The sequence below is a fragment of the Pomacea canaliculata genome, linkage group LG3, assembly GCF_003073045.1.
Source record: "Pomacea canaliculata isolate SZHN2017 linkage group LG3, ASM307304v1, whole genome shotgun sequence".
NCBI classification, from domain to species: Eukaryota; Metazoa; Mollusca; class Gastropoda; order Architaenioglossa; family Ampullariidae; genus Pomacea; species Pomacea canaliculata.
In genome coordinates, this window is record NC_037592.1 from 6,567,726 (window position 1) to 6,590,792 (window position 23,067).

At 35.8% G+C, this 23,067-nt stretch overlaps 2 protein-coding genes across 6 annotated transcripts; both read right to left on the minus strand.

Annotated features, from left to right (window-relative positions):
• Positions 1–52: 52 nt before the first annotated feature.
• LOC112559035 (lysosomal aspartic protease-like) lies at positions 53–9,295 on the minus strand. The gene is made up of 9 exons (XM_025229882.1): positions 9,139–9,295; positions 8,590–8,734; positions 8,106–8,229; positions 6,231–6,349; positions 5,080–5,279; positions 4,571–4,693; positions 4,156–4,300; positions 3,639–3,737; positions 53–2,793 (listed from the first exon to the last, which is right to left on the minus strand). The coding sequence occupies exons 1-9, from the start codon at positions 9,198–9,200 to the stop codon at positions 2,590–2,592; spliced, it is 1,221 nt and encodes a 406-aa protein (XP_025085667.1). The 5' UTR covers positions 9,201–9,295; the 3' UTR covers positions 53–2,589.
• Positions 9,296–10,229: 934 nt separating this feature from the next.
• On the minus strand, positions 10,230–22,908 carry LOC112559036 (tetraspanin-4-like). 5 transcript variants are annotated; one of them, XM_025229883.1, is made up of 9 exons: positions 22,719–22,762; positions 21,237–21,305; positions 19,657–19,753; positions 18,538–18,729; positions 17,824–17,898; positions 17,156–17,308; positions 16,458–16,598; positions 15,458–15,541; positions 10,230–13,533 (listed from the first exon to the last, which is right to left on the minus strand). In XM_025229883.1, the coding sequence occupies exons 1-9, from the start codon at positions 22,745–22,747 to the stop codon at positions 13,468–13,470; spliced, it is 906 nt and encodes a 301-aa protein (XP_025085668.1). In that variant the 5' UTR covers positions 22,748–22,762; the 3' UTR covers positions 10,230–13,467. The 5 variants fall into 5 exon arrangements, with proteins under 5 accessions (XP_025085668.1, XP_025085670.1, XP_025085671.1 ...); XM_025229885.1 differs by lacking the exon at positions 22,719–22,762 and adding an exon at positions 22,138–22,173; XM_025229886.1 differs by lacking the exon at positions 21,237–21,305 and having other exon boundaries at positions 22,719–22,908.
• Between the last annotated feature and the right edge of the window lie 159 nt (positions 22,909–23,067).

Consider the following 23,067-nt stretch of genomic DNA (forward strand, 5'->3'; position numbering starts at 1 on the left):
ATAGCCCTAACATAGACCAACAGAAGAAAAAAAAAAAAAAAACCATACGACCGAACGCTGAAATTCTTTATTTTAAGCAAAAGAACAAAACTGGTGTGTGGAGTGGGGTAATTCAAAAAGTGCTAGCAACATCCAACAACATGAAAACAGAATGCATAACTTTTTTTTCTGACCAAGAAATTTGGAAGAAAAAAAATAACCAGTCTAAGACTCAGTGATATCAAATTATATAAATGTCTGCAACAATGCTAAGTCCTGTACATTCAACAATTTTCCACATCAATTTCGCATGGCAACATTATGTGCAGCCACCAGAATACTCTTGCAGATTAATAAAGCTATAGAAAAAAATATGTTCTATGTAGCTTATTTCCTGATGAAAATGGTAAAGTAATCATGCCGACTGTTGAAAGGTAGGAACAGTAAGCTTTCTTTTATACAGAACCCTATAAAACATTGGATTGCTTTTGTATGTTGAAGACCAACCTGAATGATTTGCATTTTTTTGCAGATATCGGTAGATATGGACATTATAAACCTAACCTGTAAATTTCAGCCTCCAAAACCCATCTGTTATCGGCTAGCAAAGTATGTGATTTGCACCTGCGATCAACAAACGCCAGTAATGGTGTACTACGTCACGTTGGTACCCCACTCACAACACTGCCAGCCGTCAACACCAAACAGAGCACTAGTTCAGGTTATTCAAACATTGCAAGTCTGCATTTCTCGTGCTAAAGTAGCAATTTTTCAGAAGCACAAGAAATGCCGACTTTCCAGCATCTGAATAATTCAAACTGTCGCTCATTCTTCCTGTGACTGGTGTTGACTGTTGGCAACCTTGTGAATGGTGCACTAGCGAGACATAGTATATTGTTATCGGCGCTTGTTGATCGCAGGTGCAAATCATAGCGGATAATTAATGGATGAATTTTGGAGGCTGAAATTTACAGCTAAGGTTTATATCGCCTATATCTACTGATAGCTGCAAAAAAACATTCAGGTTTGTCTTTAAGTAGTCAAATAGGCACTAACAATACATTTTCAGATAAAGCCACCAAAATTCATTTGCAGAACAGGAAATACTGTCTTCTATCCAAAATGCAATTTTTTTTTAAAGAGGTTCCTTTCCTTGTTTGATAAGCAGCAGTATTTTGCCATATGATGATGTGCACTTTTTCGAAATGTTTCTATTTTCTGTATCTCACGTTATCCACGATGGCATGAATCACTCTGCTGCAAGAGCCTATTCTTCTGCATTCAGCAATGGGCTCTTACGCATACATCAAAACACTTTCCTCCACACTTCAGCATCATTTTCAACAGCAGAAATTAAGAGGCAAAGAAATACATATTTATGCTGAATAAAAATTACAACTCTATTGCAACACGAAGACATTGCTGGAATGACTACATAATGTAACCCACTTTACTGGGCTGTAGACTGATAGTAATGCTTAATGCCATCAGCAACAGAACGGACTAGTCATCATGTCCTGGTAAACTGGTGCCACATCCAAACAGAAATAAATTATGTATATCAGAGTCGAGATCTGATTTGCATTTACCTTGAGTGAGCGGGCGTGAAGATCCTAGCTTAACTATGATCTGCTCTATGGACAAGGCATTTGTAAAAAGTTGTTGACCCCCAAAAGATACAATGTTTCAATCATAGCTTTTTCAAGGGACTTGATCAAAAATTATTTGAAGTTTGTCAAAGAACTCACTGTATGTATGAATGCAATGAAAGAGAGCTGTATTTCACAGAACACAACATAATATGAGCAAACAAGCTAGCAAGCCTAACAGGAACAACATGCTGCATATGTCCCCAAATGAGTAATAGATCAATAAATGCTCTCTTCTTTGACACTTAAACATTTCCACAAAAGCCAAACATAACATACCTGACAATCATTTTTACACACATTTATTTCTACATTTCCCAAAGCATGAAAAAGTACTGGTTAATTATAATGCATAACATGAATTAATGGTGCTCTCATTAGTGGTGTTTCTAATCTCTTTTTCCAACCAAAAACAACTTTGTCAATCAAATTTCACTAGTATGCTTTTTCAAGTATCTTTACCAAAACAACAACCAAAAAAAAATAATCCAATTACAATGAATAAATTTTTTTTTTTAAGAGAGCTCACTGCTTGCAGAGCATACACAGCAGATACCAATAGGACAACGATCAAACTGGAGAATAGAACACTTAAGGCAAAATCTGAAGTATAGGATTGTGCAACAACTAGCTGTTATCTGGACTCAGAACTATCAACTCTCAACTGAGCTGTAATTGTATAAAGACTGACTGGAGTCAGTACTGTTCAAAGCCAAAATGCATTCACAAATGAAAAGAAAACCTAATTTTGTGACTGCAGAAAATTTGTTTAACTATTAATTAACTTGACATCACAACTCCCAATGTCTTTTTTCATTTCACCAATTTTAAAACTTATTTTAACATATATTTGTCCTAGCATTATGGTATCCTAAACCTAATTTCTTGAATTATTTAATTTCATATAGCCTCAAGAACTTGTTATTCTAAAGGTTTCATTATCTCACAAACAGCTGGTCCATTAATGTGCTTCAGGCTTAAACTTCAGTGACTGTGCTGAGGTGCCAGATGTCTCCGCAAATCCAACACGGTTGTTGCCCATATCAAACTCTGTGTAAAAGGGACCAATAAACACATCTCCCAAAATCCACAACGGACCCATTGGTGGTGGTACATCAAGGCCCATAAATCCGCTCAAACAAAGCGTCTGGCCAAACTGAGATACCTGAAAATAAATAATACCAAGAAATACAACCATTTCTAAACAAAATCTGCCCAGTTGTTAAGGGATTCCTTTTTTTTCACAGCACCAACAGCAGGTGTTAATAATAAAAATCTGGTGGCAACAAATGCAAAGATAGATAAGTATCAGAGGCCAAAATAAAACTCCTCTAAAAAAGTCTAAACTTATCAAAATTGGCTATTTTTGGATAAAAAGGTGCAGAATGGTGAGATCAAGTGGCAAATAACATCTTTTTTTATATTTTCCTAAAATATTTAGATTATTCAATAGACTTATGTTTTTTAAACTATAGTTTAATGAAATTTTTTGGAAGGAAAACTTAAACCGCAGTAATTTTTTTTAACACATTTCATTATCAGATAATTTATTTTGTAAAAAGCATCCGAAAAAGAGGCAGGGGATTACACAATATACAATAATAATAATGTTTGTTTATAAAGTGCCACTAACAAAAATGGACTCAAAGTGTTTACATAATGCAGTCACATGAACACACACTTACCAGTAGGCATCAAATCATTCACCCTCACTCAAATCATAACTATTCAGTTTCTCACACACGTGGTGGAAGAAACCTAGTACCTAGAAAAAACCACTGATGGTCAACCCTGTAAACAGGCGTCATAGTCAGAGAGAGGCATGTTAAAGCCGAGATACAAACTCATGACCCAATACTCCTTTTTTCAGCGACAGGTACTTTATCCAAAGTGCAAACAACCACCCCATTTTATTAAATGTTTTACAAGATGAAAACTGGATGACGATGAGATAAAGGCAAAAAAATAAATAAATAAATTAAAATAAAATAACCAATAATTATTTCTTACAGTAAGAATGTACTGAGTTGCATCAAGTGTGAAAGCCTTGCCCCCAAGTGTGAAGGTAATAGCAGGCAGAGTGGGGATCTTGCTGCAGTCCACGATGTACTGAAATAAATGTAATGAAGCAATGCAAAATAAAACCCAGCCAGCATACATCATTTGACATGCATATGTATACACACACATATTCTTCACAAAAACAGAACAAGTTAGCAACAACAACTGTCATTTATAAGAATAAAATTTATGCTTTACAACCATGCTGTATTTCTCCATAAAAGCAGCAAAGATGACAAAAACAACAATAATAATAATGATAGTATATTTGTCTTTTAAAACTAATATTACAATAGTGGTTCCAATTTATAAATAAAGCCTTATGGCACAATGGCAGCAAGTGCCTGGAGAGAGGTGTTTTACACTTTCTTTTTGTCAAGAGCACCTTCAGATGATGATAAAAGCAGCTTATGATCCATCAGAAAATTATAAACGAAAAGCTGTGCTAACAGTTCTGGATACGAACCTCACCACCTGGCAAAGGAGTGGCCCCAATTGCTGTGTTCAGCTGAGTTATTTCTGATGATGGGCCAGCAATCAGTGACGTGCCTGTGTCGGCAATAGCCGAACAGCCACCTTTGCAGAATGGAGTTGAAGGGCCTACTGTCACACTGTAAACAATGCATATCCTTTATTTAAAAGTTAAAACCATTTCTTGTTCTGTTCTCCATTTTACTCTTTTTTTCTAACCCTTTTCAAATACATTCAATTCATTTCTTGCATTCACTTTTTCTCCTTTCATGCATTAACAATGAACTGCAAAACTAAATATATTTCTCATTCTTATAGTAAAAAAGAAAAAAAATCCTCTAAATATTTTCAAATATAAATAATCCTGTCACAGCCATCTCATAAAAACCTAACAAAAATCTAATTCTCACCCATCCATCTTGAACTGCCAGTATCCTTCTTTGGTAACAGAGAGGTAAGTGAAGTTACCAGTATAGTGTGCAGGATCACTACCTCCAAGGATCAGCTCACCTCCTTCCTTGGCCTTAGGATCTCTGCATACAGAACAGCAGCATTGCAAGGATATTGATGGTCATATGACTGATGGTTAACTTGTTGAATTAAATTTAAATTCTAACTGAAAGAAAGGCTTGAGAATGCTTGCAAAAACAAAAAAACAACAAAAAATATCACATTTAAAAAAATAATGTTATATTTAGATCTATATTATTTTTTACTGACATTATTCTGAAGCAAGTCATAAGTAGTTAAAATTTGAGAAATTTTTATAAAATATTGTAAAACTTATAAAATCAACTCAGTAACTGCAGATTGCACCAAATGAATGTATGCCCAAAGAAAGCAATGAAGCAAGCAATCAGAAGATGGCAAAATTAAAAGAAAAAAAAAGGAACAATAAACAATCCTGTGTGAAACCAACCTATCCAGGTAGAATGAAAACACTGCACTTTTAACACCACCCTGATTTACAGCATTATAAAAAGGTGGAGTGACACCATCAACTGCTATGGTCTTGTATCCCATGCCCAGAATGCCATCAAATTTGGCCGCAACAAAAGTCATGCCAGGCTGTGAGGTTGCCTCCGCAAAAGTCTGGTTTTTAATGATGAGTGAACCTATCTGCAAGCAATGCACATTTTCAAGCTGATTAAAGCAAACTCTATATAGATGAATGCCTATTCGGGGGTGGGATGGAAACCAAACCAAAATCATCTAAACATGTAGAAAGACTAAATGCCAACCACTATTTTATCCCTTGCTTGGGATAAACAAATTTTGCAAAGCAATACATACAAGAAACTATAAACTACAAGTGTCAGCAAAAATTTTTATTATTTTCAATCATTAAAAGCAGTAAAGGTCAGCATCTAAAGAATAGCCTCTTCCTTGGTTCTTCCAAATCAGACTGCCACCTCTCCCTCATGATACAAAAATGGCAGTTTTATTTATTTTTTTTAATATACAGTGGAACTTTGATTATCCGTTCTTCAATTAAATATGAATTTAATTATCCAGGACAGCCTATAAAAAAAAGAAAAACCCAACAAACTGCTAGACATCACAAGACCGCCAAGCAAAGTCAAGTGCGAGATTGGCAGAAGAAAGCGACGTTGATGCAGTTGAAGATAAACCTTCAGAAAAGAGAGCTTCGCTTGCAGAAGAACTAAATTGTGCTGAAACATTGCTAGACTTTCTTAAGCAGGAAGTGGATCCAAATTTTAGTGACATCTTAACACTTCGCAAACTTCATACATTGATAAAAATGAAGAGCTGCAAGAGCAAAAAGCAGCCTCTCCTGTACAAGAAAACTTGTAAACAACACAAGTAAGGTAAGAATTTCGCTGTACAGCACCTACTCTAGCTTGCAAATTTTTAGAATTATTTTCTATTATCCATGAGTTTTGATTATCTGGATGACTGGTGCCGGTCATTTAACTGGATAATCGAGGTTCCACACTGTATATATATATAAAACTGCTCCCAACTAATGTCAAGTTCAGCAAAGATGTGGATGAAGTCAGCACTAATGACATGATTTTACCCTTCAGTGATTCAAAGAAGCAAGCTTACTGTCAGTGTATCCGTGCTGAGAAACCCTTTCAAACTACCAGTGCCATACTCAATAGCAAATGCTGTTCCATTAGGTAAATAGGTGCTGGACTTTGTGCTGTCATACTTGTTGTGAAGCACTGCAAAAGAACAGGCCACGTCTACTGAAATCTTTCGATGAGTTCTCCTAATATTCCCTCTCATCAAAACGAGTTTTAATTTTAAAATGTACATTTACATCATTTTCTCAACAAAACAAATATAACCAGAGCAGTTGTTGACATTTATGTTCATATGTTATGTGTTTTGCTACAATATGGCACTTTTTGCTATAAATGTTAAGCATTGCAATAACTCTTAATAATTCACCTCCCCCCACCCTTTCCCAAAGAAACAGGTTAAAAAAACAGTTAAAAGACTCTACTAACATAAAACATGATGCATGAAGACGAAGAAGAATAAACAAAAATATAATTATGAAAGCCAATGTCCGGGATACGAAAGTTAATATATTATTTGCATCAACAGAAAAGAAATAGCCATTGGCAACCATTTCTTAACAATTTCCATGTGGATTTAGAAAAGAAAAACCCTATGTTGTCAAAGTCTTTAATAAAATGTGTTTTCTCCTTTAAGCAACAGCCCACTGTGAGCAGTACTTTCATACTTTCAACAGAATAATAATCATGGCTTACAAATGCTATCAAAATACTCATGCTATTTCTCCTCTCCATAATTTCTCCATAAAAGGCATATAAATGTGAGCTTCCTGTTCTATATAACCAATAAAATCAATCCAAATGGGGTCCATACACAAAATTTTACATTCCATCTGTCTGCACCTCAGTTAATAATTTACAGAAAGTTAAAGTGTATTACTGTTTTTCATAAACACTTTTAAAATAATCTGTAAAGAGAATTTAAAGAGAAAAATCACATTTATTCACTATTGTAAGATGCATTCTCTGCATGTGTATTGCCAAGGAGCCATTTCTGTTGTTAGTAAATGGTGGCTAAATTTATTCCAATGGCTCTGGTTAAAGTAAGCAGTTGAGCTTGCATATCTATATAGCTCGAACTTGTGGCTCTTTTGGTAATTAATATCTGATATTAATAGCTACTTGTGTTATGGGCTTGTCTTTTGGGCCTGGGCAACCTGACTTTTTGGTCTTGGGACAAAATAGTCTTACCTGGGATAAATGAACATACCTTGGACCCACTGGCTTTTGCTGTAGGGCAAAATGACCGGCCCCCATTCACACAAAATTTCAAAGTGCACCAAGCTGCGAACGTAACTTACAATTCGAATGTTTACAGTTCCTTTTTCACACTGCAGGCATTTAGCTGAAGTTGCTATAAGCAAATCACCAACTTTTCTATGGCATTTTTCACAAATAATTTTCAGGAGAAAGGAAAGTGATTCTGATTTTCTGTTCCATTCAAATCTAATTAAGAATGCAATAACCAAGTCACAGAAATGATAACCATTTGAAGATTACAGTTAGTCCCCTGCTTACAAACATTTGAGTTATAAACTTTGGTACATATGAACAAAGTTTTTCACCAACTCAAAAATAGTTCGTAAGGATTGTCTTCAAGTTTAAAGTTAGGGTATAAGGATAGTTTGCATGTGATTATAAACGGTTATAAACTTTATTTCATGTACTTGAAGGTTGTTCAAGCACATTAAAAACAAGTGAAAACTATTGTTTATATCGGTACCTCAGACAGTAGAGCTGGTTGTACATGTACCATACTGTAATCACAACTCACATCCATCCCAGTACCTACTTACAAACAAACAAACATATGAACAGCCTCCTGGAATGGAACTTATTCATAAGCAGAGGACATACTATACTTCTAAGAGTACGACAGAAGAAAAGAGTTACATACAACAAGCAATGTCCAGAAGATCACACTTCTTTGACGGTATCCATAGATTGGCTGAACCCGTATCAAAAACCACTTTAAAACTCTGTGGTGGTGTACCAAGATCAATCACTCCATAATACTGGGCCTAAAGAAGAGAGAAAAGATGAAGAGATGACGTACAGCTTCAAAATGTTATTTATATTATTTATTTTCCACTCTAAAAAATATGCCCAAATATTTATGTTACTGTGATAGGTATGCCAAACCAACCTTTATGTTACCAACTTTATAATCAAGCAAACTATTTGATAAGAATTCTTAACCTTGTGTTTAAATGCGAATCATGATCGAGTGCCACTCTGTCTTACGAACGTAGGGCGACAGGATAACGGTACGTACTGTTATTTTGCATAGGTTTCAACCACCAGCTCCCACCATACTCAATATCCAGACAGTCTGCTTTATTTGTAAGATTATCTAAGGGTTTTATTTCACAGTAACTTACATCTAGGTAGTTTGACAGTGGTTCTGGGGTGGGACTCTTTATTCTATTCAAACTCTGCAACTGGTACTTGAGACGTAGTGCTTCAAGGGTGTTGCCATGGTCGAGAAGTGTTTCGCGTGTTGACTTCATGCGATGAAGTTTTATCCTGGAACAGAAAACTTACACTGATAAGATGTTTTGCTTTGTTTTTAAAATGGCAAAATTCCTGACATATAGCCATAATAGATTATCAATCTGTGCTGAATCAACTTCAGCCGGCGAAGGGGCATGCTTTTTCTTTTATCAACACTGATTATATATATATCTTCTTTTAAATTTCGGTTTGTCAGACATCAAACTTCCCGCGCTAACAATTAACTATGCATACCTCTCCCTGATGCTTAAAACGTTAAAAAAAACTCCACTAATAAATTATTTTACTTAGATTTTTAATTAACGATTATCACAGAGACAATGATCGAATGTGCGTGTTTACGTTTTACTTTCGTTAGTGCGCAGACTAAATAGGAAAGGACAGTCATCATTTATTCACAGGATAATCTAGCATACCTTTGCAGCTTTGCTTCATTGCTGGCTGCCCACAGTAAGACAGCAAAAATAATTAGCTTCATCTTTGACTTTCACAGACTGTCGATCAGTATACTCCCAACGACGACTGTTCGAATCGGCGATCTCTGTCTCTTATAGCAAGATACGATGACTGAGGGCCTGCTAATATGTATAATCAAAGTTTGACCGTTATTGCGAGGCATAAATTTATAAATATACATATTCCCGGTCACATGCTTCGAATGACCTTGTCACATGACTCTCATTGTGGCCAGTTTACAGGTCACGTGCACGTGTTTGTTGATCAGCTGTTTGACCGTGGATCGTCTGGAGTATGGTTTTCTTCCTGTTCAGACTTTGTGGCGGAGGATCATGCCACCTCAATTACCTCGTAAAAAGTATTTTCAATCTAGCCCGCATTTTGTAAATATATACTTGTCTCAAAGCAGGGTTAGGTTAAATCATGGACGTATAAAGGTGGATTGCTGTCTGTCTGCCAAGACCAACGGTTTCAGCCTCTTGCGAAGGTGATCCGCTGTTAGTCTCGGGTAGCCGTAACGAAGAATGTGAATAAACCGGAAGCTATCTCGTCTAATGCCTCGTTTTAGCAGTTAACTGAAAAAAAAAAAATCGTCTGCCAGCAGTCCAGGGATATTAGTTCATGGTTAAATCATGGACGGCACGAAAGCGCATTTTTGTGTGTGTGGTACATTATCCTGAGGGAAAATAGCCATCTGGTCTTGACTGTTGATGATAGCTCAGTGTGGTGGTCGGTACAGAACTGTGATAATTGTTGTCATCTCTGTAAGGCTGACTAGCTTATATTTTCTTTTATTCCAGCTCATTTTCAGCCCTAATTAAGTTGTATACTTTCTAATCTGCTTGCATATTGCTTTTAATTCTACAGTCTGAGGTCTCCACTACAGAACTGTTCTATATGATCTCTGTACAAACTATAAGGTGTTGTCATTAAACATTGATCCACTGATTTTGGTACCCGATACTGTTTGAAAAGCTACCACTTAACTATCCTCCCACCCTCACATCCCCACACCTTCACACAGCTCACCAACAGCATCGTGTTTACAAACTATGGTTTGAATCATGTTTATTGACAAGTGACAGGAATTTCATGGGTTTCATAACTTTTTACTTTGATTATAATACATCAAGAGCAGGTCATACGGTGTACATACAAACGTTCAAATTTTTACATAGCAGTACAATAGTTATGTCCTATAAACTGTGAAACTAGCAATTAGCAATGATGATAATCATTACAAAATATCTCTTTCAAGGATGATGGATACTAAACAGTGTACATCATTACCAACGACAACTCCCACCCATAAAAAATTACAGGATTGGTACTACACATTTCCAAGCAGCAGCTGTTTATTAGAAGAAATCCCTGCTGCCTCTCTATATAGAAGAGGTTTTCATGTATTTATGTCCATGTACTTAAGCACAGATGTAGAGATTTATGTAAGTAACCATCTGCGAAATGCCTTCACCAGTAACAAACTTCAAGTTCACATGGACCGTGCAAAAATAAAGCTGTTAGTTAATACTTCTTTGGCCGGGAGATAAAACATTTTATTACAACACTGGCTACAGAACTTGTTTTTTTTTTAATTTGATCATATTATCTCCAGAAAATGATACATGCAAAAGTAATGATTACACAGGAAACAGACCTCTATTGTGCAAACATGTGTTCAAAAACAGCCACATAGCACTCACATGACAACACCCCCCCCCCCCAGAAAAAATCATCAGCAAGTAGTAATCAATTTCCATATCTCACATTTTCTTTTCAGTTCAATAAAGTTTGAAGACAATTTCTGATGGCAGCTGGTGGGAAGGGGGGTGGAGGATGGAATAAAAACTGTCATTGCCCTAGAACATTATAACTGTTGCTGGCAAGTATGCAGTCTTGTTAAATGCGTTCTCTAACAATAATGCTTATTTTCTGTTCTTTAATATTTTGGTGACCAGTTATTAAACATTCACTGCTACTAAGACTGAACTACTGATCTAATGTGCAACAAAAGTATAAATTGTGAAAGAGGGTCTCCATGCCATGAAGGGTGGGGGACTAAACATAACAAAACAGTAAAATCAACTGCAAATAAGAATGCTGGCTCTCATGACCCAGCATCAATGATAAAACAGGGTCATCATACAAAGCACAGATTCATGTTACAGTACTAGATAAAAAGTACAAAGTCCATGACACATTAACACAACTACAGCCTGATTTATGAAGGGGAGCATGACTCATGTTCTGATGACCAAAGAGATTTTTTAACATAATAAAGTCATGCCTCACTGAAAGATTCAGTTGTAATAAATGTTCATATCCTGAAAAGTATATTGAGCAAAGCTGGTGGTCAAATTTACTGTTTACTGCAAGTAGAACAAAACATTTCTTTCAATGAATATTTGCACTAAACAATTTTTTTCAGACGATAGTATTTTTCGCTTAATAACATTGATGAGTAGTCTGATAAGGCCTTATTCAGATATGTTTGGTCTTTTTCTTATTTATTATGGGGTTTCTTCATGTCTTCAAAGACCAATTACATATGTGGCATTACAGCAAGTTAATCATTCGTTGCTACGTGTGATGCTATCCATAGAAGTGAAGACTAAGCCATGAGTTTATGTCAGCTAAAGAAACCGTCAATTTGACTAGCACAGATTATAATTCTAGAATATGAGGTGCATCATATAACTAAACATAACAAATCAGTGGCACAGTTGGCTGATTGTGACTAGCTTTAGTCTCCACTGACAAAGAGTATTAGTAATGCATGTAATTTTTCTTTTTATTCATAAAGAAATCAAACTGACCCAACCATCAGTATCTATCAAGCAACCACTGAAGATAAAATACACCTAAACATGTTGCAAAAACTGCAAAGACAATATGAACCCTGTATGGAAATGCAAATCTCAGTGACCTGTTGGCTTTAACATACACATAAAAATAAAATTTGCAAAAATTTGAAGAATATTAAATATATTGCACATTTTTAATAATCTTTAGCATGGATTCAGAAAAGAAAGTAATAATGAAATTATAATCACCATTAAAGAATCCTATGACAAAAACTTCTCAGAAGAAACGGCTTAAGCAACTATTAACAGTTGTAATGTAAGGCACTACCTAGTCCTAATCTTTTCTCTTGAAAGTTTTATTTTAGCAGGATGATCATGTAATTACCTTTACATAATTATGCTTGACAGCCATGCCTCGCATAAAGAGGGGACTAAACACGAGGTAGTGCTGGATTATGTAAAACCAGTTTAGGGGTGGCAGCAAGTTTTGAAAATGAATAATGAGTGAAGGAAGGTGAATAAGACATATTAGACAAAGTGAAGGTGGAAGAAATTAAGATAAACTGTAATTGTTTAGAATTGAGTGAGAGACACAGATTCCTCTTGTGGTTACTGTGAGCAGAAAAGTTGCATACAGTTATAAAAAGGATGATTTTCTAACTTGTAAGTTATATATGCATAACTCAAATTTTGGGAACAAATACCTTTTACATATGCTTTGTGCTAAAAAATGTGCCTATAAAATGCACACAAGAGTTAAGAATGAAAGAAATCAGCATGGTCACCATTGTTGTCCCACTGCGAACTTTCTGCATTTTGAAAATAGCACTTAACAAGCATTTTCTAGTGTTGTTAGAGAGAGCTTTCACACCTTATCGCTACGTCTATGTCACACTTCAAATTGGCAAACATTCCCACAACAATGCAACATTTTGGTAGGTCAACGAATTTTCACATATATTCAAATATATCTGATCAAGCACCTAATGCAATAAAGATCTGAAAATTCTGTCAACTATGTAAGTATTTTTAAAAATAAAAAAATTTAAATAAATTTTAAAAAATGACACTGATTTATCAGCCTTGTGTTCACTGAGAACCTCAAAACAGCAGTAAGAATCAGCAGCTGAGGCAGCACAATAGGCAACCTCACACACTTCACAATATACTGATCAGTGACACCTTCCTCGCATTCAAGCAAGCTGAAGGGTATTCATATACTTTTAATAAAATAAGGACACAATGCCAACAGCTGCCTCAAAGACAAGAAGAAAGTGATGTAAGCTACGAGCCTTTTGAAGACAACAGCAAACACATGAAGGATGGGTCATTCACACATGATGATTTCTTCTTGAAATACTTCTGTGAGAAAATTCTATAAATGCAGAGCTCAGCCTGTTTTGATTGTCTCTTGATCACCGATTTCACATAGAATACCTGGTGTCAGTTCCTTATCCACAGGACGAGAAAACATGATAGAAACTTTTACAGAAAGAATCTATTGCTCCGAATGTAACAGAACAGGACCACAGCAGCAACCATGCCCAAAATCTGAAACAGATATGAAAGAACATTAAAAGCATTTTCAAACTCACTATTTTGGTTTAAAACAAAAACTACGTTTAGCTGAAAAAACAATTCTAGAGAACTATTAAGTGTTCCATTAAAGTTTCTTAACTAAATCTATGTAAGGGGTATGTTATCAAAATCACTCTCACATACAAGTATGTACATTCCACACATACAGGCAAGATACAGATGCGCTAAAATGCACAAAAGCATTTCTATGGGATGAACATACAATGAAGCTCATGACATCCGGTTGATGCATGCCACATTAACTTCCTGGACTGACAACAAAAAGAACATGGGAGGCAAGAGAAGAGATTAACTCTAAGGAAAAAAGAAAATGATGTAGATATTAGCAGAATCAGAAACTGAGGGGTATGTGGAGACAATATATAAGTTTGCTTTACAAAAAAAAATTTGGTGCCCGCCCTTTTTACAACAATCAGACAAGTCACAGGACTGATGATGAGGGGTCTGGGGTTTAAGGCATCAAACAACAGGAAAAGGGTTAAGATCTATGCCCCATCCTATTCAGATATGACTAACAGGAAATGTAGCACAATTTTAGCATTCTCCGAACTGGGACTGCAACATCAGAACAAAGTTTTGCACAGAACAATGCAAACTGTCCCCGTCATCCACATCTTGACTTGGATACCCCATATCACAAGCAAACCTTTTCCACACTCCAAAAGGAAACTGCTTTTATCAAGAAAGATATACAGATACCCAGTGCATCCATTTACTTGTGAAAGTAATGGCATTCATGACAATGTTCTCAATTTATCAGATTAGTGAAGGATAGAAAAGTAAAATGATCTTAAATCCATTTACATAAGACATAAAAACACAATAATTCACTTGATTCACAGTGGTAATAATCGCCTTTTTCTACATGGTATCAATGGGTCCTGAGAATTGAATATTGCACAAAAACAAAGCACTTGCTAAGAGCATAATCAATTAACCAGACATCCATCAACCAACCTGGTATTATTTTCAACATGACTCATTACTGTTGCACTTTCAAAAATGTCTCTCACCTAATTAACGCTTTATAGCATTGAATATCAGCACTACAGAGCATGGCATCCTGGGATAGGTGCACACTACCTCGTAGGCCTCTAGAGAAGTGGTTCCTAAAATATTTCAGACCGCAGACCACTTTACTAAAGTAAAAATTATGGTGGACCACCAAGGCCTAAAAAAAAAGGGTTTTTACCATGAATTTCAAATTTAAATTGCCACAATTGTTTCATTACAATTCAAAACTAAATGTACTTTTGTGACAGTAGTATAGTAATAAGTTTACATAAAATTACATGCTTTGCAAAGTACACATAAAAATTAAAAATAAGGAAGTGCCCTGTGTTACTAAGGGTAATGGATGAGGTGATTAAATGATTGGTAAGTGAGCATTTTATGTGAAAGAGCAGTTGAGCATTGATGAAATTAAAACTCATGTGAAATCAATACTGGACTAATTAGTATATCTGGCAATTTTAACACCACTTTGCAACATATGATGACTGTCAGCTACGGACTACCTGACTTATGCATGCGGCTCACAAGTGGCCTGCTGACCACACTTAAAGAACCACTGCTCTAGAGGTGGGCAAATGCTTCAGTAGCCAGACTTAATATTTTATCAGCACTTTAGTTGACAGTTATGCATCAGCCATACAGCAAGTGACTAACAATATACTGTGCACCTTGTTCTTAACTAGTCAAATCCTAAATCCTCAGCTATGATTTTTCTTCTTGTAAACAACTTTGATAACAGCTAGTATGTCTCAAAGGTATTTACACTACATAAGTAAATTTTATAAACGTGCTTCATTTCTTAATTTACTGCTCACAAGGGTTTGCAAACATACATAACACTCACTAGGCCTAAATGCCTTACCTGTACTACAGCAACTGTAATCCCCACAACACCAAGAATGTACATGTTCCTTGAAAAAAAGTAGTCTATCTCTCCCATGCAGCCCTAGAAAAAAAGTATGATGGATCTCACAATGTCTGCTAATAACTCTCAATAATAATTTCATATAACATGCTGGAAATTATTCTGCTGGCAACAATTATGGTATAAAACAGAACATTTTAACATATTACCATTTAATATGATTACAATCACTACAATTCATTTACGATGCTGATACTGCATTGTAACAAATTCACACATCTTTTATTACTAATACATGCATTGAAAAGTGAGTCACATTGTGAAAAATTAAATGAAAAAAGTCTTGGTCACCTTCGTGATTAATTTGTCATGTTTTCCCCTTTAACAATGAAATTATCCACTTGATCAGATCTTTTGTTGTATTTGAATATACAAGGACTTCCATGTTACAGATGACTATTGATTGCTTATTTTGACATGGATTTACACTATGAAAAGCTAAAATGAGAACACAAGCTAAGTTTTATTTGAATTCTAAATGTTTTAATATAATACAAAATTATATTATACATTCCGTTGTGCTTAGTAAGTAAATTTTTGTAAAATGTGTGCCTAGAGACTGAACACCTAAGAAAAGCACTCCACTATATTTTATATTCCAGTTGTGCATAATGAATACATTTGTTTTTTTAATTTGTGCCTACAGACTCCATTTCTGTTGCTCAGACCTACTCTAAGAACATTTCCTGCCGAACAAAAAATTTTATAGTTTAACCTAATGCTCTTTAAAATGGTGTAAGAATTACGGTTGTTTTTATTGTAAATTTTTTATGCATCTTTTGCAGTCTCTAGCATTTGCAAGCAATTACTGCAGTTGTCATGAAGGGAAGCAGATGAGTTTGCACCTGCTGATGCAAACAAAGGACATGTGATTTGAGAGTTTTGGGAAAGAAGTGTTCACTATTACATTTACGCAAAATTATAAACATGTACTTACATCCTTGAACCAAAACCTTGGCTCCAACTGACCACAGCCCTCCTCTGGCTGCTTGCAGCAGGAGTCTGGGACCTTCTGCTCATTTGGCCACGCCTTGATGTTGTACCAATCAGTGAAATTATTCACTCCGCAGCACTGTAGCTGTTATTTTAAGCAAAACAAGCAAAAAAATAGTAACTGTAAACAGGAACCAGGGGTGGGCTTATGCCAACATTATTTATGCAACGACTGAGCAGCAAAAAATAAGTACATAAACAAAACAACAGAACTTTGAAGTATTTTAAACACGCTAAACAGTGCAGTATTTAGATAATGCTGCTCATTTAACGAAAGAACAAAATAACACTTTTAATGGCTAAAACCGAAATGCTTGCTTCTTTCTGATGATCCTCAGCATCCCTTTATAACAATTTCTAGAATTCATCATAACAAACATATACATTTCATTACTTTAGACCAGACCTGGGCAAAGGTCGGCCCGCGGGCCGGATCCAGCCCGCCTCCTGTCTCTGACCGGCCCGCCTGCCAGTATATATACTATATATACAGTATTGGGTAAAACTGAGTTAACTATATTAGTCCGGCCCTCTAAAACCATCCCAATTTCTCATGCGGCCCCTTGGGAAAATTAATTGCCCACCCCTGCTTTAGACATAGCTGCTAAGATCAATTCAAGAATTAATTTGCATTAACCTTACCTCAGATTGCAAGCCGTCAATTACTCGAAACCAATCATCTGGCTTATTTTTATCTGAAGTAGAATGATAGACGGACTCCTTCTCCACTGTTTCATCACTCTGATAGTTTTGCTGAATGCTCAGCAAAAGCTCCTGATGGATGACATTCCTCAGCTATAAAACACAAAAATGCAAAACATTATAGTTCCATGGTAAGAAAACTCCAACCAGACATATCGTCTGGTGGGGTAAGAGGAGTTGAAAATATTTTATCACTATTTGCCAGAAGGGACAGTGGAAAGCTGAGTGGTTAGAGTGCCGGCGTCCGAACTGAGAGGAGAGCAGTTCGATACCCATGTAGTGCTGCTCACTTCCCAGGGCGAACCCAGCTGGCAGGAATAGATACCTAACTCCACAGAGCACTTGGGAAGGTAAGGCAGCAAAAGAGAGAGGAGATGGACACCGCTCTCATGTAAAGTTGGCCCCCGAAAAGTGCGGTTTTTAACATTTCATTCCCTAATGATCTGAAATAGGTCATGGGATGACCTTTACTTTTACGTTCGGTGTATGCATATATTAATATGTATGTGCTCATATACATGCATGTACACTTGCCAATTTGACATGTCACCTTAATAATGATTAACATTTTCTAAAATTCAGAAAGCAATGCTATCAACAACACCCACCTCATCTTTTTTGAGAAATCCAAGGCAGCCTGCTGTAACCTCCATGGTAAATATGAGTAATACCATCACAAAATACTGTAACATAAACATCATAGTTACAATATCAGAAAGACCATCTATATTTTAACGATTCTATTAAGCTCTACAATTTTATAAATGATAACAGTAATGTTTTGCACAGTATTTTTAAGGCTTATTCTAGAAAATATATATTTTAAGCTGTACGTAATTTATTCATGCACACTAGCTTTCTTTCATGTACGAGCACACACCACCATATCCCGTACAAGTAGTGAGTGAGAAAAAAAAATGGCAGAAAGTGATTTGCTCATAAGGAAAGAATTTATAGACTAACAGTAATGAATTTATTGTAGGATATATATTTTTTACATGCACAAAATCTTTGATCTTTCTAGCCAATCATTTCTACATACATCATATATTCTACTACAATATAAGATTTTAGGTAATTAAAAAATTAATAATTTAAAAATTAAGTGCAGCAAACACTGTATTTTTATGGATTTTGATCCTTTACTGATATCGTACCAAAAATAAGGGATATTTAAACAATAGAGTCAACCTGCCTTTTAGTCTCCATCAAAACTACAGATTTGCAGCAAATCGATCTAAAGTTCCATATACAAGTTATATCAAAAAACATTCCTATAATAAATTATGGCAGTTTACATCAAATAATCTCTCTGTACTTACCCCTACCAGCATACACTGATTTTCAAGAAATGCACCACAGCAACCAAGAAATCCCACGACCAAAACAATGGCGCCAGCAGTGATGCAAAGAGCAGAAGCACTCAGAAAGGCATGTGTGGGCATGAGGGAGACATGTGGGGTGCGGTTAAGCTGTAGCCAGACACCCAGCGACAGCATACCACAGCCTAAAAGCTGCGGACAGTATGGTTCAAAAAAATGGTATAATAACAAATTAAGCTGAGCAAATACTATATAAAACAATCCATAATACAGAGGAAAAGTAAAGAAAATTCTTTATCTAAGTAAAATTGCTTAATCTTTTCTTTATGCATTTATTTAAAACATGTTATTTGCAAGGATAAACAATGTTTTCAGTTGCAGTAAATACAAAGATAAAAATAGATGAAATTTTCAACATAATAGAGAGTGCATTTCTCCCACTTTAAACTAGACACAATGCCCTATACAGGCACAAAAACAAAGTAAAACACATAAATATGAACTTAAAAAGAAGACCCGTACAAATCAAAACATATCAACAAACAAACAGACATGGGCACAACAACACAAATGCATAAAAGTATGAGATCTCGCAGTCAAGATGAAATGGATAAAGGTTAGTCTGAGCACGAGATTGAAAAATGTGTTTTGAATAAACTTTGTTGGACAGCAACATGATGAACAGAATATAATGGTATCGACCCTGAGTAAACATCAGCAAGGACCAATGTATTAGTAGCTTAGAAAATTCATGTTGCACGATGCAGCATGGCTCAAAATAAAATTATTTTCATGCTATTTATCTTTTAAGTTTACTGCAAATGAAAAACTTTTTATCTTTCACTGAGAATGATGACCAGTTACAAGTAACCCTACAAGAAACCTTGTTTTACTTTTACCCTCTTCCAGTTTCTGGTTGTCCCTGCTGAGGAGTGTTGCTAATTGTATCATTCCCCTACAGTTCTAGGACCCTAACTTCATTACCTTTTGTTTATTTTTCTCTCGTTATATTATATTCTCTCTCACAGTACAGAAGTTATTAAAATGAACACTTTCATTTTTATATATTTAACAGTTAGGCTGCATTAATTTAAAAAGAGAAAAAAATGTGTTCCTTACCCAAATAAAGACATTAAATCCAAAAAAGATGTACTTTACAACACTGAAACTTGTTTTTTCTTTCATTTCTGGTTGTTTAGAGAGATGCCTGCTACATCTGAAAAACAAAGTACAGAATACTCAAAAAGGTTAGCATAATGGTCTGAAAATAAACATAAACGATACTTAATATGACATTCAAGAATGAAGCAAATACAGCAACAAAATGGTCCTTTTACAGCATGAAAGGACAACAGGTTCCAATGCTTTAAACAGTGAAAAATGGAAAGCAGCTTATGGCTTCCTTCAGACAAAAGGGTTTTAAAATGCTCTGCCCCCATCCACTGACAAATATAAACATTAGTGAAAAGCCAGAGACAAATAAAACACTCACCTGTGAACATCAACACTAGAAATTCCACACAAATCCATTCTATAATGAAGCCACCACTAAAGAAAGACTTAAATTAGAAAGTCTCTATGAATGTTATATGTGTAGCTTACTATCACAAAACTCTTTGATCTTTCTTGCCAGTGCTGTTTAAAAATCAAATAGGCTTGAATGTACACAATTTGAAATCTCTGGTCCCCAAATTTAAGCTGCTCTTTTCAAAACTGGGAGTCACAAATTGCTTAAAGTTTTTAGCAAAAGTAGTTCATGGAATCTCAAGATAAGCCTGTTCAGCAAAATGAACACAAATGAGCTCCAAAATGTCTTCAACCCAGAGTGCACTAAGCTTCAGAGATAAAACTGAAAGCTTTAATAGAATATTACACTGTGTTCTAATTCTCCCTCTTTCATCAAGCCTCAGCTGTAATACTACAGACACTCAGTTTAATCGGCTCTTTTAATGAAGCCTGCATTTGTTGTGCATCCCACCACCATCTCTGAATGCACTGTCATCTTTGCCGTTTCTGTTTCAATATCCGTACAGACAGCAAACATTTCCTTTCCCCATAGGGAATCTAGTTTGCTCCACAAATTGACTAATTTGAGGACAGTTGTCTAAACCTGCTCCTCTGCAAGCTACTCAAGAAGCACAAACCAACATATCCAGGGAGTGAATTCGGATCACAGACAGTTTGGCTTCCCCTCAGCACCTGTTCTGAGTGCCCCAGTACAGTAATGGTGCAAGTGGCTTTTTCCTGCTCAATATTGGAACAGTGAACTGCCGGCAGCTCTTGTGCAGGAACAGCTTTCCCACCCTCCTTTATTTCTGGATAGTTTTGTTGACAGAAACTTTCCTCTTGTTGGCAATAGTCCAATCTGAAATTATACTGTGCTTTCCCAAACCCCAACATTTAAGAATTTTATGACAAGAAAAGTTAATGAAGACTTCCCACATTCCAATCTTGTGCATTTATTTCTGGATGATATAAAAAAAAAACAATCTATTATTTTCATAATTTGATCTGAAATAAAGACATTCAAAAAAGAAAACTAAATAAATATTAAAAAATCAAGTCCACCTGATAGGTCAAAGTAAAAAAAAAATTTACGAATAAAAACTATCCATGATGAATGCTTCACCTTTCCAATAAATTTGAAAGTAAAATGAATGTTTACTAATTTTGCTCATAAATGAGTACAAACCACTGACTTTTCTCCATTCCTTAACTGTTGAAAATATTCCATGGGCAGTGGGGTCTCATGGCTATTGGATGTTCTTCTGGTTAACATCAACAGAAAAAGGGCTTATACAGGCTTGTTCTAAGTGCTCCAGCAAAAGCCTTTACAGGCCAGTTTGTATAGAGCACTGATTCATCTAGCAATAAGACCTTATTCACACACAAAAATCTTTCGCATGTATTGGGTCTAGTGCAACCACATCAGTGACTGCAAGGAACATCCGTTATTAGTCATACATGCTTTTCTCCAGAAAATATTCGACTCGATGCAAACTGTTACAAGATCTTATCTCAAGTATCTGCACTCAAGCATACTCTAAGCGTCTTCTAGTAATTAGGTATTTCGTGACTGTTTTAATTTTAAATGTTGTAAATAATAATAATTGAATTTGTAAAGTTTATTTCTTTTGGAACTCAAGGCGCTGTGAAAGAACGACCTGCCACACAAAAAAATATCAACAATGACATGTCCTGGGTGACAAAAGTACATAGGAAGGCCAGTTAAAATGCCAATGTGACCAGCAGGATGTATCATAGCTTCACCAAAGCCTGGGAACTTGTATTTGCCTAAGAAAATGCAGCAACCCCATCCGTTCTGTGGTCACTTCAACTATTGCATTCCATTCATGTTTTATCATTGACAATCCTTTGATTCACACTATTTGGTATTTTTATAGAATTCTTGATTCACAGGACTCGCGATGAAACAGAGTTTAGTTAGTATCATGTCAATTCTAGCGGTAGTAACTTGCTATCGGCTAACTAAAATAGTTCTCGCCATCTGCACCTGTGCATAAACGAAGATGTAAAAATCTAAAGAAATTTCCAACGTTTTAAAAAGCAAAATGAATTCAAATTACTTATGATACTTACAAAATTCACGCAAGAGAAACCCTATTGCTCTTCCGCCATATTGTTTATTTGACAGTAATAGTGTAAGGGACGCAACCGATGAATGGGCGACATTTAATGTCCTACAAGAGTTCTCTTCACATTAAGCAGTGGACCTTTGACTTGATGGGATTTGTTGTTACTAAATATTTATCTTCATGGCGTGGATCATAACATCTTCATGACATGGACCATAACATCGCTATGAACACCATTTTTAAACTGAAGATCACTTAAACCAGACAATACACTTACAAAACTTTGTTACTAGTACTTTTCTTTTTACAATTTATATATTTTATTTGGAGTAAAACGTTATAAAATGAAAGACTTGCCATTTATTGCAAATAGAGCGGAAAAAATTTCAACCTTTTAAATCTCTGCGACATCACACTATAAATGATATTGGAGAAAGTTTTCTGGTATTAGTATATTTACACAAATAATCGTCTTGTGCACAGAAAATGAAACAGGGCAATGAACTGCAGCAGGCGACGCCCATCAGTACGAATTTAGTCAAAATAAATCACAGAAAAAACTCTGGAAACAAATCAGAAACTTACACTGGATCATGGCATGGATGGTCGGCCATCTTGCTCCTTGTCTGGAATGGCCATGAGATTCTAAATAGGTCAAAGCCTCTGCCTCAAGGGCCTGCTGAGATTGAGGGGGTAGGGATGGTGGCAGTGGAGCATTGGTGCTTGACTACGTACTTGACTGGCTGTGTTTGCAGGTTTGTGAAGGAAACTCTTCGTCTGTGCAACGCGTACTCCATACTGATAGAATTTTGAAGCCATATATCAATTTTTCTAGAATCTTCCAGAAAGTCATTAAGGGAGGGGGGGGGGATACTTGCAGTCTGCGAGATTTGAAGTTGTGCCAAACTATCTAACGGCGACAGGTGGAAGCTAT

Bases quoted from the DNA above. Each gene is read 5' to 3' on its own strand.
- LOC112559035 (XM_025229882.1), bottom strand. From the start codon at position 9,200: ATGAAGCTAATTATTTTTGCTGTCTTACTGTGGGCAGCCAGCAATGAA. The intron at 4,301-4,570 runs GTGAGAATTAGA...CATTGTTTACAG, and splicing joins TGGCAGTTCAAGATGGATGG to TGTGACAGTAGGCCCTTCAA. The intron at 2,794-3,638 runs GTAAGAAATAAT...ATTTATTTTCAG, and splicing joins CAACTCAGTACATTCTTACT to GTATCTCAGTTTGGCCAGAC.
- LOC112559036 (XM_025229883.1), bottom strand. From the start codon at position 22,747: ATGGCCGACCATCCATGCCATGATCCAGT. The intron at 18,730-19,656 runs GTAAGGAACACA...TACTGTCCGCAG, and splicing joins GATTTAATGTCTTTATTTGG to CTTTTAGGCTGTGGTATGCT. The intron at 15,542-16,457 runs GTAAGTACATGT...CTTTTTTTCTAG, and splicing joins CAAGGTTTTGGTTCAAGGAT to GGCTGCATGGGAGAGATAGA.